Genomic DNA, 18,827 nt, shown 5'->3' on the forward strand with positions numbered 1-18,827 from the left:
CCTGCTTTGTCGAAGATGAGTTGACCACATACTTGCGGGTTTATTTCTGGATTTTCTTTTCTGTTCCATTGATCTGTGTGTCTGTTTTTGTGCCAGTGCTTCGGTGTTTTGATGACTACAGCTTTGGAGTGAATCTTGAAATCTGGGCTTATGATACCTCCTCCAGCTTTGCTTTTCCTTCTCAAGGTTGCTTTGGCTGGGGGTCTTTGGAGGTTCTGTACAAATTTTAGGATTGTTTGTCCTAGTTCTGTGACAGATGCTGTTGGTTTTTCCACAGGGATTGCATTAACTGTGTAGATTGCTTTGGGTGGTGTAGAGTCTTGAACCATGCTTGTCCTTCCAGCCCATGAGCGTGGGATATCTTGTTTCTTTGTGTCTCTGGTTTCTTTATCAGTTTTAAGGTTTTCAGACCACGTGTCCTTCATCTCTTTGTTAACTTTATTCCTGGGTCATCATTTCTGGTGCAGCTGTAAATGGGACTGATTCCTTCATTTCTCTTTCTGCCTTCTCTTTCTTCTCTTTCTCTTTCTGATTCCGCTTCATTATTGGTGTACAGAAATACAGCAGATTTCTGCACGTTGATTTTGTATCCATCGACTTTGCCGAACTCATTTATCAGGTCCAGCAGTTTTTTGGTGGAGTCTTTCGGGTTTTCCATGGAGAGTGTCATGTCGTCTGCAGATAGTGAGTTTCAGTTCTCTCTCAACCGATTTGGATGCCTTTTATTTGTGTTGTCTGATAGCTGTGGCCAGGACCTCCAGTACTATGTTGAATAACAGCGGAGAGTGGACATCCCTGTCTTGTTCTTGACCTTGGGGGAAAGGCTCCCACCAATTCCCTGTTGACGGTGATGTCAGCTGTGGGGTTTTGTTTGATATAAGGCGTTTATTATGTTGAGGTTTGTTCCCTCTAAACATACCCTCAACAGGGTTGTGTTGAGGGTTTTTATCGTGAATGGATGCTGTACTTTGTCACATGCTTTGTCTGCATCTGTTGAAGTGATCGTATGGTTTGCATCCTCTCTCTTGTTGGTGTGATTTACGCGCAGCCTTCGATGTGTGTTTTCCAGTGTGACTCTGAAATATCCTTTTGTACTTTTCAAACACTCACTTCACGGGAGGACGTTCGCCACCGTCTGCAGAGTGTTAAGAAATGTGGTTTTGGATGCATTTACCTTCTTCTCCGGCCTTTTCTATGATGGAACAGGGGGTCATTTTTGCTCCTTTGTACCCAGACTCTAGGGCAGAATTTGGGGAGGCTGTCTGGAAACCCTGGTACTGTTCACTCCCACCCAGCCGCCTGCATTTCACTGCTGCCCTGAACGGGAGACGCTTCATCGAATTCTCTAGCTGGAAAACAGCAGAGGGGCGCCTGGGGGGCTCAGTCGGTCGAGCGTCTGACTTCAGCTCAGCTCGTGATCTCACGGTTCGTTGGGTTCAAGCCCCGCGTCAGGCTCTGTACTGACAGCTCGGAGCCTGGATCCTGCTTGGAATCCTCTGTCTCCTTTTCTCTCTGCCCCTCCCCCTGTTCGTGCTCTTTCTCTCTTTCAAAAATAAACATTTAAAAAAAAAATGAAAAAGAAAATACCAGAAAGATCAGCTGCGTCCTCTTACTTAAAAGGCCTTGGAATCGTTGGAATAGTGGTTTTGAACCTTTGGTGACTTAAAAAACTGCTAAGGCCTGGGCCCTTCTGTAGACATGTGACGACTTAACGTGGGTGGGAGTGAGCGCGCGGGCATTGCTGTGGCTTGGATTTTTTTTGGTGTTTGTCGTAAAAGCCACGTAGACGATTGTGATGTGCAGCAGCTGGGAAGCGACCCCTGCCGACTCTCGCTGGCCCCCTGCCACAGAACCCGCCTTTCGGGTCCTCGGGGTGCCACTCGTCATCCCGAGGGGACTTGGGGGGCGTAACGTGGCTTGTGGTGGCACCGGTCCCCGCTGGCGTGGCCTGGAGTACGCCGGGAGAAATTTGGGCTCTTGGGCTGTTATAACCAGGCCCAAATGAGTGTGTCAGCCCCTCTGATCTTGCCGCTTTGTCTCCGGCACGGTGGCTACACGGGAAGCTACCCGTCCGTGCTCGCTGCCGAGATGCGGTTGGACTTGGATGCTCCCGTTTTCTTCCTTTGCCTCCATCCAGACCCGCCGGCTATTCTTTCAGTGGGACACGGAACCCTGCGGACAGTGGATGGAAACCACAGAAAATCCCGTAGCTCGTGGTGCATTTTAATGGATTCCGAGTCGTTTGCTCACTTTTATGACCCTAGTAGCTATTAAAAACAACAGACCGGAGCTTAGAAGTCAAACGGTTAACTCTTGTCGTTGGCAGGTTGTCACGCACGGGAGAGGCCGAGGAGTGGCGGGGGCTGTGGGCCGGGGCCGCCTGATGCCAAACAAGCAGAACCTCCGGGTGGTGGAGTGTAAGCCGCAGCCCTGTGTCGTGTCCGTTGAAGGGCTCTCTTCGTCCACCACTGACGCCCAGCTGAAGAACCTACTGATGTCGGTCGGACCCATCCAGGTGGGTGTCCTGGGGCCTCTCCCAGGACTCCGATTCCCTTTGTGTTGGTTACTTCGTGTTAAAATAATACGTTTGAAAAGACACACACCTGTTTTATCCATTTTGCATACTTGAGATCGGAACTTTTGCCGTAGATTATTTGGCAATTTTCGGGTGCTCCGTCGTGGAATTTAGGAAATAATTTTGCCAGCTGAACAAATTATCTTCTGGAATTCTTCTACTGTCCTCACATTCACGTATGCTCCTGAACATATATACTTTTTGTTCTGTCACACACTTGTGTTTATGATATTTAGAAATTTTTAAAGCATTCAACCTTCCTGACCTTGATTTCCAGAAACAGCACATGTGTTAACAGCTGTGAAACTTGTTTTAGATTTTATGAACATGAAATAATGTAGACTATATTTTGATCTCGTTATTTTGTATTTTTTTAATCGTTTGTTTATTTAGAAAGATTGGGGGTGGGGGGACAGAGAGGGCGAGAGACGATCCCCAGCAGGCTCCACCCTGTCAGCACAGAGCCCTGATGCGGGGCTTGACCTCATAAACCATGAGATCGTGACCTGAGCTGAGATCAAGAGTCGGATGCTCAACAGACTGAGTCACCCGGGTGCCCCAGTCTCTTTAAAGTAAGTCGGTTCTAAATGCTTTCAAGTTCCTGCTGAGCCGGTCGCACATAGGTCTCCGGTTGTGCTGTAAACCGAAGTCTCCATTCAGATCCCTGATCTCTGCTGCTTCTCCTCAAGGCCTGCAGGTAAACCAGCAGAGAAGTGGGTTGACCTGGTTTTCCTTCGGCCGAGGGTTTCCAGAGCCCTGTATCGGACCTTTCCCACCAGCACCTCCCCTCCCCCCTCCCCCTCCCCAGCGCCATCGGCACCACGTCAGACCCCGCGCAGGCAGGATGTAGGGCGTGAATGTCGGGTTTCTGCGTACTTGCTTTCAGGATATGTTCCAGTCTCTTGCTGCGTGAGCGAGCAGGGGGACATTTTCAGACTAGAGGTGATACAAATAATTTTCAACAGGTCTTAAGTGTCTGATGTTGAGAATTATTAAATGTGAGGAGTAGGTGAAAGCCCTTCCAGAAAGCACCCTGTTCTCGAGGTATCGTGACTTCCACCGTCAGTTTGGGATTTCTAGTGTTTCTTTGTGTGTCGTAGTGGAATGTGAGCCAGAAACTCGGGCTTCTGTTTTCAGTGCCGTCCTTACTCCGCAGTGTGGCCAGAGACCCTTGTCACTTACCGGAGGCGTCAGCACTGCGCTCATGGATGGTCCTTCCAGACCGTTAATGACTAATTTGCAGGAACAGACTGACCGGAGAGTTCAGATGCATGAAAATGTGCTTAAGCTGGTGTGAGGCTCTCCCACCAATGGTGGTTGAGAATTTGGGGTCCAGGTGCAGGGTCAGGCAGGGCGTCCAGATGTAACAGAGCAGAGCCTGACCTGTGGGATCTGAGGGCCGGCGTTGTCCGGGAGGCTCGGGCTGTGGTCTCACTGCCCCGGTCTCCGCGTGGGCCGGGAGTGATGGCACTGTGCTCTCCACGTGTGCCCGTCAGCATTTGTGGCTTTGCTTCCTCACACGGAGTCTCGATCGTTCTCTGGAGTGTCCTTGACTAGGATGTGGTTTTCAGGACCCATGTCTGAGCAGTGGTGCTATTTGCCTCTCCTCACGCTGAAGGGGGGGGGGGGCGGTGGCTGCACCACAAAAATCAGCTTGGAGCTGATCTGCATTTGGGGCTTATAGTCTCTCGAATGGATTTTTTTTCTGTTCTGAAAAGGATTCGAGATGATTATGTTACGAAGTTTGATTGTGGGAAGTAAAGCCAGACCAAAACGGCGTTGGATTATTTGATGCTTTGTTTTAATTCGAAAGTTAGAGAAGTAGGAAGATGAGAGTGAACTTTCTAGGTTACGTCAGTCACTCTTACAGTGGGGTCTCTGGAAGGTGAAGCCCCCGGTGCCCCTGGGAACTGGCTGTGGCAGGCTGGGCTTCGCACCCGCATGAGGCCCATCCCTTCCCCTGGGGACCAAAGCCGGGTGCCCTCCTCTTGCTCGTCTTTATCCCAGAGGATGCTTTTGAGTGGGCCTGTACGATGTTTAGATACCACGTTCACAGAATGCCAAGTTTCTTACTGAAAAACTAGTATAACAAGCATCTGCCGGTGTTTGGAAGCTAAAGAACGATACTGGTAAGTATACATTTTAAGAAGATGTTTGTAACGAGAACTGGTTATGGTTTAAACTTGGGTGGGATGGTGCCAGGTAGCCCCGGCCTCCTGTGGTCCTGACGGGAGAAGCTTCTATGTGCGGTGGACTGTGGCTCCACCTCGCGTCCACTCGGTGTAATAGCAGGTGGTGCTGTCTAGAGTAGGAAGGTCCCCTGTTTCTCTGGGCTTTTAAATTAGACTCCTAACCGCATGTGACCTCTGCTCCTTAAGCTGTGGAATCCGAGAGGCTTTCTCAGTGTGGCTCTCGGATTAGCATGTTATTCCCTTCAATGGTACTCACAAGGCTCTCTAGAAAGTCCGTGTTAAAGACCTTAATCAACTCGCTATTTCCAGAATGAGGAACAACGTGCAGATCTTGTAGAAGCGTGACAACCGGAAGGCAGCAGTGGCGTGGGAAGTGCGGTAGTGGGTCCCAGAATCTTGGGGGAGGTGGCGCGTGGCAGCCACAGCCGCAGCATTCCACTCGTGAGCGGGTCCGAGAGACGCGTCTGCCTGGACCCCAGCCCCCGCGAGAAGAGAGCCCGGTCACTGCCAGGCACGCGTGCCCTGTGGGCTGGCGGACACACGTTCCTGCAGCAGTGACCCTGACCTCCCACTCTGTCCTGAGAAACAGAAGCCAAGGTAGCTCTTAGATCAGGAAGTAAGGGAGTTAGGACCTCCGTGGCTTTTTTGTGTAATTGCTTTTAGTTCCCCGTTTGCTAGATTGTGCCTCAAATTGTGCTAAGAAGAAAGATTCACTACCCCGTAAATAAACGTCATGGTGTAAAAACACAAAAGCCGTTTCCTCACAAAGGCACGAGGTTTGAGATCGCTCAGTGAGAGTATGACTGTCCCCTGTCGTGACCCTCCCTGAGGATGAGGCCGGCCAGCGCTGGCTTGTGCCCACACGTACCCGGCACTGCGCTGTCTCCACCCCCTCCGTCACTCCCGTGTCCTGGCGGTGCCCCGGCTGGGGCCAGAGGGGGAGCGCGAGCCATGGGTGTCCTTTGCGGCACAGCCGGGCTGTTAGCGGGGCTCTCTTCTTCGTCTCGAGTCTAGGCCTTTCTGTCGGGCTCTCCCCACCCGCCGCCTTGTAACTCTCCCGGTGCCCGGCCTGAGCAGGCTGGAGGAGACGCATGGCCTCCTCGTCCCCCACGGGGTGGCAGGTGCAAGGGGTGTCTGCCTGCCCCCAGACGCTGCACTTCGGGGCGGCGGGTGTCGCAGGATGGCGTGGTTGAGTCCCCGTGGGCGGTGTGCGAGAGCGTGAGCCGCTGTGAAGGAGCGTCCTGTTCCGACCCGGCCGCAAGGCCCGGCTGGTGTAGCCAACAGAGTTGGAATCTCAGGTCGGTGGTTCTGAAGTTCAGGACATCGGGGGAGAAGACACGGGTGTGACCACGTGATCTGAAGCCACGATGGAAAGACTGCTTACTAGGGGCCCTCGTCAAGGTCCAGAGAACGCAGCCGGCAGTAACGCCCACGGAAAGAGGACTTCGGGATGGCAGTGTGACGGCACTGGGGCTCCCCGGGGGGGCCAGCGGGAGGGAAGCCGGCCAGTGCGGGGAGCGGCGGGGCTCTCAGCACGGAGAGTGGGCACGCGGGGCCCTGGGGAAAAGCGCAGCGCGGGCACTGGACCGAACCCGTGGCGGCAGGTGCAGCTGTGAGAGGGTCCTGCGAGGAGCTGGGTGTCGGGCCTGCCGTGTGGCGCACGCTGCTGCCACTTGCCTCTTGCTGCCGCTTGCCTCTTGGGGCCCCTGTGCCTTGTGGGGACACCGGTCTGCCGCCGACCGGGGGCTCTGGGAGCTGCCTCGGTGGGGCCACCCCGGCCGTGTGAGTCACGGCTATGGTGGGGCCTGGGGGGACGCGCTCCTCGTGACCCGTCGGTGGGGCTGCTCTCAGATAGCACCGCTGTGTCTCACATTGACCGTCCTGTTCTTGGCAGAAGGCACTTCCCGCGGGTGCTAAGAGCGACCGGCCGGAGGGGCGGGACGCCGACACAGATCTTCGGGGCTACGCAACCCTGTTGGCGTCCCCGTGACATTTTGGTTGATCTGAGTTGGCGTCCCCGCGACGTGGTAGTTGATCTGAGCCTGTGGGAGAAGAGGCAGGGTGCCGTGCACACGGACACCCTCCCGGGATGAGACCGCAGGCTGTCGGAGGCCGGGCCGGAGGGGGCTGCAGGGCGTCCGAGCAGGCGGCTCGCAGCCGAGGGTTTCGTCTTGCGTTTTGCTACGTGGAGGAGCGCGGTCACTAGCCGTCAGGACGTGCGGGTGTCTCTCCCCTCTGAAAACGGAAGCGCGTCAGGCCGGAAGTTGGTGCCTTGGCCTTGCCCCCTGCGTGCCAGGGGGGGCGCCTGCGGGAGAGGCAGCCGCGGCAGCAGAGCGAGCGTGGGCCCGGAGACGCGGTGCAGCTTCCGGTTTGCTCTGGCCCAGCCGGTGTCTGTGCGGGGCTGCGCCGCTAGCTCGTGCGAGTGTGGCTCTGCACCGTGGAAGCCGGGGAGCACGAGGCTTCCGGCTTCCGGCTTCCGGCGCACAGTGCCCACCCCTCTGCTCCCAGTAACGAAATCCTGGAGCTCTCGTTTTCATAGGTCAGAAATGGCGGGGTAGGGACAGTTTCTGCAATTCAGTCTTCTGCCTAGAAGACATCGTTTGGTTTTTGGAAGAAGGTACGAAAATGTAAATGAAGGACATAACCAGGAAGATTTTAGGAGCGTGTTCTCATCGCTGGTGTTGACTGCTTGAGCTCCAGGCCTTTCCCCGTGAGGAATTGGCACGGGGAAGTTTCCCCGTGAGGAGTTGCCGTCTCGTCCGGCACCTCCTCAGACCGAGGTCTAAACTGCTTAGGTCCCAGTAAGTTCTGTTGCATCAGGCGTTTTACCGTTTTATGTGGTAAGTGGTAAAAATGAAGCTCCGTGCCTTCCTTCCACATTGCGAAGTCACCCAGAGGAAATCGCCCTAGATACCTGGAAACCTGTTTTTCTGAAAACAAACAAACAAAACCGTGGTATTTTCAGAAACCCAGATTCCATGTGTGAATTGTACGGTATGAATAATTATCTGCAGTAGCATCAGCAATTAGTTTTTTCCTGTCTGTTCCTAAAGAACACGTCGTATTTTTAGACAAGGTAGATTTGGGGAAGTTGTTGGGATTCTTGCCTGAGGTCCGCCGCGGTGCCGGCAGCAGCCACCAGGGGGCGCGCACCAGTGAGCGGCGTGGCTGCGGGGCTGCAGCGGGGGTGGGGGCACAGACAGGACCAGAGAGCGGGGCCTGGCAGCGGGCCCCCTGCAGGTGCCCAGGGCTGCCTGTGCTCTGAGCGGATGCTTTGGAACCCATCGCAGGGTGCGGCACAGAACAGGCACGAGCGGGTGGAGGAGGCTGGCAGCTCGGGAGAGAAAGTGGGTCTCTGTGCAGGACTTGTAGGGAGTCCCCCGGGCCAGAGGGGCCACAGTGCCGAGCGCGTCTCCAGGGAAGAGAAGTCCCCTGCGTTCATTCCAGACCAACTACGGCGTTTTGCCAGTGCTCTTAACCCTAGGTGGAACCCTCTAGCAAACCCTGCTTCTGCTTTTATACCCCAGATGAGAGCAGTCTCGTGTTGTCCCGAGCTTGCCGCCTGTGCTCCTGCTGGGTTGGGGGTCCCCACCACCCGCCTGCTGCTCCTTGGCCGAGTGGTCCGCGTGCTCACCTTCCCACCACATCATTTGGAGACTTGAGACCGTTCATTTCTTTGTAAACACTGAAAGGTGACTTTTGGGAAAGTGGGTGTTCCACAGAGCTCTCCTAGTTGTGTTGACTGATAGATGTCGTGTGGGTATTAAAACGGAGACTTCTCACTTCGCGTACGGTATGTCTTTTTGAGTATTTTTGTGTTCCCACCGTAGATCTTTGATCAGTGCTTTACAATTAAACAGCCACATATGCCGCCACTTTTCAGGGTCCCGTGCCTCCATCAGCTGTGTTTTCCGGCTGTCCTGCTTCGCTAGACAGCATCTAGACACGGTGGGTGGCGGCCCCCGCGTCGTGTCCTGCTGTGAGCGGGGTCCCGCCTTGGCCGCTACGCGCCTCCCTCTCAGCAGAGGCTGCTGCCTGCACGGCGCCCGGACGGCGCGCAGGACTGCGTGCGGCACCGCAGGCTTGAGAACGATTGGGCCCTTGAGAGTGGGACTGGCTGAGAGACCACACAGGTCTCCTCCTCTGACCTGGGCCTCCCGGATCCTCAGATCCCAAACCCCAAGGCCTCAGGGCACGCTGGGGGACCACGTGTGAGTCCCCTCTGTCCAGCACCTTCCTTTCAGACGTGTAAGATTCTCTCTTCACTCGATGGATCCTTTCTGTCTGTCTTCTTCACGAAAGGGTGTGGTTTTCAGCGCAAAGAGTAGTGGCCTCTGGAATGGTTGCCTTGGCTCCAAAGGTTTCATTTAAGATGTCACTTAGTAATCGAGTGTCTAAGTACAAAGTGTGATCAGACTGTGCTGACAGCCGCCACTGGCGAAGCTGTCCCTTGCTGTGGGTAGCTGGAGGTGTGAAAGCCTCCTTGGTTTACCCCAGTGGTAATTGTGGGGTCCCCCTGCAAAACAGCAGTTTCCTCCTGTGTGATGTAATACTGCTTTAAAAAAAAAAAAAATCAGTGAGGGTCCCATAGAAAATTGTGTGGCAGGAAGGTGTGCAGACGGGGGGTGACTCTCCAGAAGTGTGTGTCATTGGGCCTCACAGGGAGGGTTGAGGGAGGAGATGGAGTGACTCGTGTGGCCAGATGATGCCAGATCCTGACACCAGGCTGGTGGGTGGCGGGGGGGTACACTCATGGGAATGGCTTTTGGGGACAGATTCTCTGGATCAGGGAGGAAAAATTGCTGGGGAGATAGTTTCCTTTAGTGATCCAAGTGTCAGCCTGGACTCGTATTTTGTATTCAAGCTGATGTATAAATATGCTGGGTTTTGTTTTAAGCGTATACAACATGATATTGAAGCGTTTCTCAGGGCGCCTGGGTGGCTCAGCGGGTTGAGCATCTATCTTGATTTGGGTTCAGTTCATGATCTCAGGGCTGTGGGATCAGGTCCCGCCTCTGGCTTTGTGCCGAGCGTGGAGTCTGCTCAAGATTCTTTCTCCCTCTGCCCCTCTCCCCCCTCTCACTCTCTAAAATTAAAAAAAAAAAAAAAATTTTTTTTTTAAATATTTCTCTGTTGGGGCGCCTGAGTGGCGCAGTCGGTTAAGCGTCCGACTTCAGCCAGGTCACGATCTCGCGGTCCATGAGTTCGAGCCCCGCGTCGGGCTCTGGGCTGATGGCTCAGAGCCTGGAGCCTGTTTCCGATTCTGTGTCTCCCTCTCTCTCTGCCCCTCCCCCGTTCATGCTCTGTCTCTCTCTGTCCCAAAAAAAATAAATAAAAAACGTTGAAAAAAAAAATTTAAATATTTCTCTGTTTTCTTCCCTCTAGAGTTTACAGATGCTTCCCCAGCAACGGAAAGCCATAGCTAAGTTCAAGGAACCGGCTCATGCGTTAGCATTTCAGCAGAAATTCCACAGGTAGCCTGTATATTCCGTGGTCGGGGTGACGGTGGGAGCGGGCGGGAGAGCCTCCCCGCTGTGGTTTGCTCTCCAGCAAAGCAGCCGTGGTTTCACACGTGTGCGCGCCCACCTGCCGTGGTAGAAACGCGCCAGTAATGCGTGCCGAGCGCAGACAGCGTGCCCTTCCCCTCGTGCAGTGTGGGGCATTGGCTCCCGGGTTTTGCGTTGATCTCTGTCTGCGTTTTTATGGAGTTGTCATCCGTCGGGACCTACCGTGGTAGTTTGCCCATACCTTGGTGACCTGACCGCTCATCTGTGGAGTTCGGTCGGCGTTGACTATTTCTTTCCCTCTCCGCAGGCACATGATAGATTTGTCCCACATAAACGTGGCCCTGATCGTTGAGTGATCTCTAGCAGGAGACGCTGACCCGACACGGAACACTCGCTGTGGGATTTCTTCAGGGAAGCCGCAGCGCACACCCCCACGAGCACGGCCTCTCCGCGCACAGTCTTGCGTAACTGTTGTCCGGAGAGCGGCTGGCCCGGCGTGGACTCCAGCAGAGCCGGACTTGGGGACGTGGCGGCCTGGGCTCCGGTGTTACACGCTCCCCGTTCTGTTGTCACCACAGAGAACTACACTTTCCGGTTTCTTTTGTTTTCAAAGTGCTTACGATGCATGTAGCCCTTGTTCTTCGTGATCGTGCTGTGTGACCGATCACAGTGACTTAGGTTCAGGAAGGGACGTTAGCGCCACAAATTCTGAGTAGTTTCCACAGCAAAGAACACTTGATAATGGTTGCACCCATCTTCAGTGCAGGCTAGACAAGGGTCTTCCCAGCCGAGCGGAACCGCGCTGTCCTCTCAGAAAGCCCTCACAAGGCTCTTGGAAGCACGTAGATTAAAATTTGGGTGATGGTGACGGGCAGCCGCGTGTCCTGGCAAGCAGGACGTGAGGGCGGTTGGGAGCGATGCCCATTGTGTGGCGGATTCTGCTTCTTGTAAATACTCCAGAAGCACCAGCTGCGTGTTCCTAGTTGCGGAGGGGACTCCGCACCCCTCCACTCTTCCCCAGTAAGGCACTGGTCCTGGCAGGCCCCGCCGTGTCTCCCTGGGCCTAGAGAGGGCGCCTGTGGCGCCGTCACCCTGCAGCCCTTCCAGAGCCCTGCCAGGTGGGTCGTGTTGCACATCTACCCCGCGGGGCAGAGGCAGGGGGACTCGGCCCGGCCCCGTGTGGTTTGTTCCTCTTTGTAAATGTGGCCCGAAGCAGCATATTCGTGTCCCTGGCTCTGTGACATACAACATTCTTCGGGAACTTGGTTATCATTGCTCTGATTAACTTTTTTTTTTTTTTTTTTTTTTTTTGAAGGCCTTTTGAGTAGGGCTGTGCTGCCCTTGAGCAGAGCCAGGAGCAAGGTGGCCTATGTGCTGGCGAGTTGCCCCTCGTGGGGTGTGGTGTGAGGGATGGCTGTCCTCCCCAGACCGTGCAGCCCAAAGTGAAATTGAAATGTGTTCATGTGGCCCCGAACCTGCTTGAGGAGTTCTGGGTAGGCTCGTTTAGGTGAGACTTTTCCTTCCCGTAAAGCAACGTTTAGTACAGTTCATTCCGGTCAAGTCTTTAAAAAAGTGCCTTATTGTATTTCTGCTCAAGAACGAGTTTCACCATTTGGGGTTTATACTAACATGGACCTGAACTGTTTGAGCAAGTAACAGATACCAAGGCATACTCAGACTTTTTAGCTGTGTTTTATACCTAAGATTTCACGGCAGGTTTACTAGTAGAATTAGAGGAAATAGGAGCCTGCCGCCTCCAGATGCCACCGGTCAGCCCTGCGGGGACCAGCTCGAAGCCCCAGAGCCCCCGCCGCCAGGCACCCTCCCTCCTCTGAGCCTTCGCGCGGGGGCTGGGACCCAGGCCGCGTGAGCCTGTGTCGTGTTTGCACAGGTGAAATTTTATATTTTTGCAACTTCAGTTGCCCGAACTGCAGGGGAGCGTTCAGACCCTGTGAGGCTTTCTGTGGCGAGGGTTCTAAGTGGCATCCCGCGGTAGGAGGAGGCCTGGAGGATGAAGGTGGGTGTTGGCGGCTGCTTTTCAGAAGGTGTAGGTGCCAGGAAGCGAACAGGCACTCCCAGGGTGCACCCCCCAGCTGAGGCGCCTGGCCGCCTTGTTCCAGAAAGCCCCTGACTCAGCTGCGCCAGGCCTGCCGTGGTGCTCCAGGGGAGGGTCCGCACAGTCCGTGCCCTGTCCCTACCCTCGGTCGACACGCACGTCCTGTCCGCTGTTGTCACAGGGAGAGACGGATGTGTTCGTGTGTTTAAAAGCGTAGTTTATTTGGCTCAGTCCACAGAGAGCTGCGTTGAAGCAACGAGCTTGACAGCCTGCTAGTTACGACACATCCAGACCCCTTGCTGGTGCCGGGCAGTGGGAAGGCTTTCAGTTGACGGACTTGCTTTTTATCACCAAGAACCAACTGATGCAATAAGATGAGCTTAAAAATTTTTTACCATTTTCTGAAATAGTCTGAGTGTGCCGTATTGTCTCTGGAAAGTAGGCACATAACAAAGAGCTTTTTCCCTAGTTAGCGATGAGAAGTCATCAGTCCTGCGTGGGCACCGCTGTTCAAGACCTGGTGGTGACATTAAGGTCTGCTTTCGGCCTTGTCCGAGGACGATACGGGCGCCATGGGACATGTGTGTCTGTTAACTGTCTACACACGTGAGCCTTCTCTTGATGTGGTGTTCTTGAAAGCCTTTGGCCACGGGGAGCTGGGCCTTCGTAAAGCCCTGGTTAGAATGGCCCCGTGTGCCCGGCCGTTGGCAGTGGCCGCAGTTCGTGCCGGCCGGCCCGGAGCAGAGGCTTGGTTTCCTTAAAGGGAGCTGCGGAAGGGAAAGAAGCAGAATTAGAAAGTAACGTTATTTCCATTCTCGGTGCGCTTTTCGCGGTGAAATCAGACCACCGTAAGCCGAACCCTTTTGGAAGATCTGTTGCAACCATTATCTTTGTTCTTTATTTATCATGCATTTAAAATGACATGCAGAAGCATTTAACATACTATGTAAATATGGACCTTTTAAAATTAAAATGTTAATTGGAAACGCTTTCAATTCAGCAACAATCTTAGCTATTTGTTAGTTCTTTTGTGTTGTCTTATCGAAGTTAAATGGATTCCGTTCCATAATTGTTGATGTGTCTGTGTGTAAATCCGATTTTTATAAAGATGGTAGTTAAGTCAATACATGTATCCTGACCTGTGTATTATTTGTTTCCAAATTCAGGAAGCTTAAAGTCAGTAAATACCGATATATCGCGTGAGGTAAATATAACAGGTGATTGTGTGGAGCCAAGGTACCTTTTCTTTTTACATTGTCTTGTTTTGATTTTGTGCTGTAATATAAGATCACTTAGCCGCTTATCTGAGCATAACCTTGCATTACCGTTGGTCTGCCCACTTTTGTTAAGTCCTTATACTGATGATTCTAAGGGAGAAACCCTGTCTCTTTTTACCAGAACAAATGTTGAGGGTCCCCCCTCTTTCTGGACAGGCAGCGTCCTACGTAGGTGTCTGTGCCCTTCCCAGTGGGGAGCGGGCAGGGTGGCGGGGGGGAGGGGCTTCATCATAACTACTTTTTATTTGAGTCGTTCTTCTCTTGATTTGTAACAGCCCTGGATAAACCATTGTTTACGCCTGGTTCTGTAGCGTTGCTAAGTTGTGACAGAGCTTGGATCCTGCGCCCAGGGGGCTTTTTTCAAAGAGCGTTTTGCTTAATTTGTAAACGGAAGACTGTTGCTGGAGGAGATTGGGAGAGGTGTCTCGGGGAGAGGGGAGCAGGGGGGCCTGGGACGGGGGAGAGGAGAATTTTGCAGAATGAAGGAGTTGTACTAAGTATAATGAACTTCTCACACACTGACTCTTTTCAGAGGAGTCAGCTGGTCGAGCCGAGAAGCATGCGGGAGGGTGGGCTCGTGGACGGCTCTCGCCGGGGGACAGGAGGGCACCCGCCCCACAGGGAGGTCACCTTTCCGCGGGAGGGCCTTGAGCCCTTCCTCAGGAGGGGCCCCGCGGAGGTACAGAGATGCCCTGAGGCAGGGCCTGGCTCAGAGGGGCTGTTTGCAGAACCTGTCACTTCCGTTCTTGTTTTCTTAAATTTTCTTTCGGCTTGTTGTGGTTTTTTGTTTTGTTCTTTTCTTTTTTTCTTTTTTTCTTTTTTTGCTGTCGTTGTTTTTAATTTCTTTGTTACTTAATTGAAGGTAAGCTCCACGCGCTTCTAGACCACTGGACCGACAGGGACCCTGTCGCGGGCGGTTGGGTTCTGGTGGAGGTCTGGTGCCGAACGCCCGGCGCGCTCCCCGCTCGGTTCCCTAGAGAGCCCGCGTGTCCGGCTGTCAAGAAATGCGTCCCCAGTCGGCCGGTGCTGCCCTCAGCAGATGGCTCTGGGCTCCTTTGCTGTCATAGTGGCCTGCTCAGAGTCGTTTTTAATGTCCCCTCCCTTCCTGCTGGTAGGATTGCTCTGGCTTCACACATTCACTGTTCGACCCGATTTTATTTATTTCCCTGTAGTCGGGTGGAGTGCCCCCCCCCCCCCCCCCCCCCGCCTTGTCTGTTTATTTGGTGTCGGGGGTGGGGGGGCTTGTGAAAGGTCGCCTTGGTTCTTTACCAATTTTTAAGAGGCCTTATTCTAAACGGGAATCCCTGACGGGTGGGGCGGATGATCGCTGCGGGGTGGGGAGACAGCCCTGTCCCCCCGTGAAGGAAGCCACAGGAGCTGAGATCGCTTAGGGGAAAGTGTAGGTATTTTACTGTATTTAATGAGCATTTCAATTAACCTTTTCACCTATTTTTAAAACTTGTGAATGGAGTGTTATTTTGGACATTGGTAAATATGAACTCTCCAAAGGCGGTTAGCCTTGATTTACTGCTAAATCCTAAGGATTATTGTGTAAGGTTTTTTTGCAACCTATTTAATCTTCATCATTTAAAGCGCCCGTGGTTTTGTGTCCTAGAACCAAAGCAGAACTCGCTGATTCATATTGGATCCCAGGTATACCTTCTTCTGGTAGCGTATGGTTGGGAAGGATCATTGGTTTTACACGCTGTAACCTGCCTTTTCTAGAGAATGTTTTTAAAACTCTTAACTCTCTCCCCTGTGCCGGGTTTTGGTAGGAAGGCTTCTCGTCAGGACAGGCAGGTAGAGCAGGCGTCTTCAGTGAGGACTTTTTTCCCTTTTATTTCTGACCAACTAAAATGTAAAAAGACCGTGTTGGTGTTTTGCTGTGTTTTATTTTACTAATTTTAAAACGTACCTAGAAAAATACAGGCCCTTTAAAAAGAAACAACGTAGCCTTTAAATTCTGAGTACGTTGCACAGACTGGACAGGTACGCTATTTTTTTAATATATTCTGTATTTAGTAGTTTCATGTACTCTAGAGAGTAGACCTTGACGTTCTTGTAGCATGGTTTCAACTACTTTTTATCTTAAGGGCACACATAGTGGAAGCTGATTTTTAAAGGTCTGTTTACATTTTATACACTCTGCAGCATTGTCTTAGACCCTACGATTTAGGGGTTTCTAACAACACACAGCCCACTCATACCCTCAGCGGAACAGCTAGGATCGTTTGGTTTTTTTGTAATTCGTCTTTGCTTTTCGCAGGCATGGGGGCCAGGAGTGCTTTTCCTCTGTGAGGATTCTAACTCTCCGTCTTCGCCTTTAATCCCACCGTTTAATTTTCAGGTTCGACAGCAGCCCAGCCCGCAGCCTTTGCATTCCAAGCGGGTTTCCTGTGCGGGGCGTCTCCTTCCTTTTGTGGCCTTGCCGCCCCCCACCCCCTCCCCGGGGGCTCCGGAGCAGCGGCCTCCTGCCTGCCCCCCCCCCCCTTTCCTGTTCTCTTGCACCTTCCTCGCCCAAACCCATCTAGCAGCCACCACAGGGAGCTTCTTCCCCATTCTGGAAAATCACTTTCTCCCCCTTCCTCCTCTCTGGATGTCCTCACCCTCCTCCTACCCACCTGCCTTTGGCCACGGACCTGTCCTTTGCTGACGGTGCTCTATTCTTACTCCTCTGTCTGCTCTTAACATTTAGAATTCCTCCTTGGGGGTGGGGGTGCGAGGTGGCCGTGAACATTTTTGCACGGCGTTTGCATTTGGCGTTTGCATTCGACTGCGTCACCCCCTTTGCTTTGACAGGTTTTCACTCCCGCTTTGTTCCTGCAGGTCTCTGCTGGAGAGAATAACGTCCGGATTCTGTTACTTTGCAGTGTGACCTTGCGGGAGCGTGTGGCGCCCCGCGACGCCGGCCGGCGTCCTGCCGCCCGCGGGGAGCGTGCGATTAACCACCCCTTTGTTTTCACCCCTGCTTTTACAGGACCTCTTGTGCATGAGTCAGTGTTAGTTGTAGCGCGCCCATTTTTCCACTGGAAGCGGCGGCCCGTTTGACCCCGTGTCACTGCTCCCGCTGTGATCCTTCCTAACCGTAATGCGCACGGCAGCGCGCTGCCGAGCTGGCCCGCGCCAGCTCCCGGGTGGAGCCTGACGCTGTGTCTGTTGGGAGTGCGTTGGGAGTTCAGAGACCGGCACGCGACCGAGTTGCTTCCCTGTGGGTTGGCCTGCCTCACGTGTTCTGCCCAACACTGCACTTGCCCTTGTGGGGAAGGACGTCGCCTCGCTTTGCCCCGTCTCGCTGTACGCTGATCACTGTGACGCTTTATCAGGAATCTGTGTGAGGAACACTGGTGACATGGTTGGAAAAATGTATTGTGTGTATCATTTGTGTGACTCCGTACGGAGGCGTGTCTCGAACTGTGTTGTAATTTGAAAGACGTGTTAATAAACTTCCTTGCGGCCTCTGCTTTGGTGCTCCGGTGTCTCCTTTGCCTCGCCGCCCGCGCCTGGTCCGTGCCGCGTCCCAGCTGTGCGGACAGCCAGCCTCCGGCCCTCCCGCGGGAGACCGGGCTGGTGTTTCCCCCGAGGACTGGGGGTGTCCCCAGCGCCCCCCCCCCCGCCACGTGCGCCCCCTCTGCTGCAGGCATCAGCTGGGAAACAGGATCTTGCCAGCGGACCCACAGGAGGGTCCGAGGGTCCGGCTTGTCCTCACCCACACTCTATGGTCCGCAGGAGTTGGAACAGACTCGACAAAAACAAACAGCTTGTTTGGCTCTATTGGAAGTTTGGAAGGGGGGGTATTTTCTTTTTACGTTTTTCAAAAAAATTTTTAACGTTTATTTATTTTTGAGAGACCGAGATAGAGCACAAACAGGGGAGGGGCAGAGACACACACACACACACACACACACACACACACACACACACATGAATCCGAAACGGGCTCCAGGCTCCGAGCTGTCAGCACGGAGCCCGACCGACGCGGGGCTCAAACCCACAAACCGTGAGGTCATGACCTGAGCCAGAGTTGGATGCCCAACCAACTGAGCCACCCCCCCCTTCTTTTTACATTTTTTGAACCATTATGAGTGATTTTTACATCTCTTCAACATTGGTGCTCTGATGCTAATCATTAACACCCAGGGTGGAGGTTACCGGTCACCCCCAGGATGATGCCTGTGACACCCTGTTGTACAGGCACGGGTCTGGTTTGGGGTCCCCCAGTGCACATTGTTGGACATCCATTTTCCATCAAATGCATCATCCGAGTTTTCCATGTTGCTGCAAATTGCTCCGAATTCCTGGTCTGAAAACGGGGTACTTGTAAAATATCCCCCCACCCGGCCGGTTTGGAGAAGGAACGCCTCCCCCGCCCCCTCCGCCCCCTCCGCCCCCCCCCCCGCCCCCCGCCCCCGCCCCCGGCCAGGCTGGGACAGGCCAGGCGCTCCCTGGCGGGGGCCCTGCACTGGAGTCTATGTGGGATTCAGGCGGGTGGCACTGGCACCACTCCTCGCCTGTTGAGACCCGCCTTTCTCTGGTCTGTGGGGAGGGGGCTTACCTTGGGATGAAGGAGCAAAATGGTACTGGTGACCCGCGACACCGTGCCGGCCCTGTCGGCCCCTCAAGTTGGCCGAGGTCTTCGTGCCCTTCCTGGGACACAAGAAAACGGCCTGTGTCCCTCTTAGAGGGACCGTCCCTCTCCAGCCGGGACCACCTGCTGCGGGACTTCAGGTCTAGGTCCGTTCTCCCGGTTCACCTCCGCGTGGGACCTACTCGAGTTCCAGTGACGAAGGCCAGACACGGAACGAATGGACGCGGTGTCCCCACAGGCAGGTGCGGGGGCAGGGGGGCCGGGGTTGGAGAGGGAGGGAGGGCGGCGGAAGGGCCTTGGCTCCTGCCCGAGCACCAGCCAGGCCTCGCTGACAAAAGTGTTACCTCTGAAGACATCTAGGGACGGACTTGATCACCGTTCTCCCGGATGGGAGGGATGCGTGGGAGGAGGCCCGAGTTTGGTTCTGGGTGAAAAGGAAAGGTAAGCGAAGAGGCTAACTTGCGGGAAACAGGAGGAAGGGACACCACAGGTCCACGTGTTTGATTAATTTCTCAGATCTGACTTCCTGGAATTTTTAAGCCCAAATCAGAATCTGAGGAGGCAAAAACCATTTTTTCTTCCATTTTAATTCGTATCCCGTGGGTACATTCTTTGTCTAAAAGCTGGCATTTGCT

At 53.8% G+C, this 18,827-nt stretch overlaps 1 protein-coding gene across 1 annotated transcript in view; it reads left to right on the forward strand.

Moving 5' to 3' along the window:
• RBM33 (RNA binding motif protein 33) overlaps positions 1–17,068 on the forward strand; it is a 114,644-nt gene extending 97,576 nt beyond the window's left edge. Inside the window, exons 15-17 of the mRNA XM_040464438.1 lie at positions 2,327–2,515; positions 10,153–10,241; positions 10,582–17,068. Coding sequence (XP_040320372.1) covers positions 2,327–2,515; positions 10,153–10,241; positions 10,582–10,630 — 327 coding nt within the window. The 3' untranslated portion in view covers positions 10,631–17,068. The remainder of the gene's footprint in view (positions 1–2,326; positions 2,516–10,152; positions 10,242–10,581) is intronic.
• Positions 17,069–18,827: the final 1,759 nt, after the last annotated feature.

Source organism: Herpailurus yagouaroundi, unplaced genomic scaffold (assembly GCF_014898765.1).
Source record: "Herpailurus yagouaroundi ecotype Mexico unplaced genomic scaffold, PumYag 483, whole genome shotgun sequence".
In the NCBI taxonomy this organism is placed as follows: domain Eukaryota; kingdom Metazoa; phylum Chordata; class Mammalia; order Carnivora; family Felidae; genus Herpailurus; species Herpailurus yagouaroundi.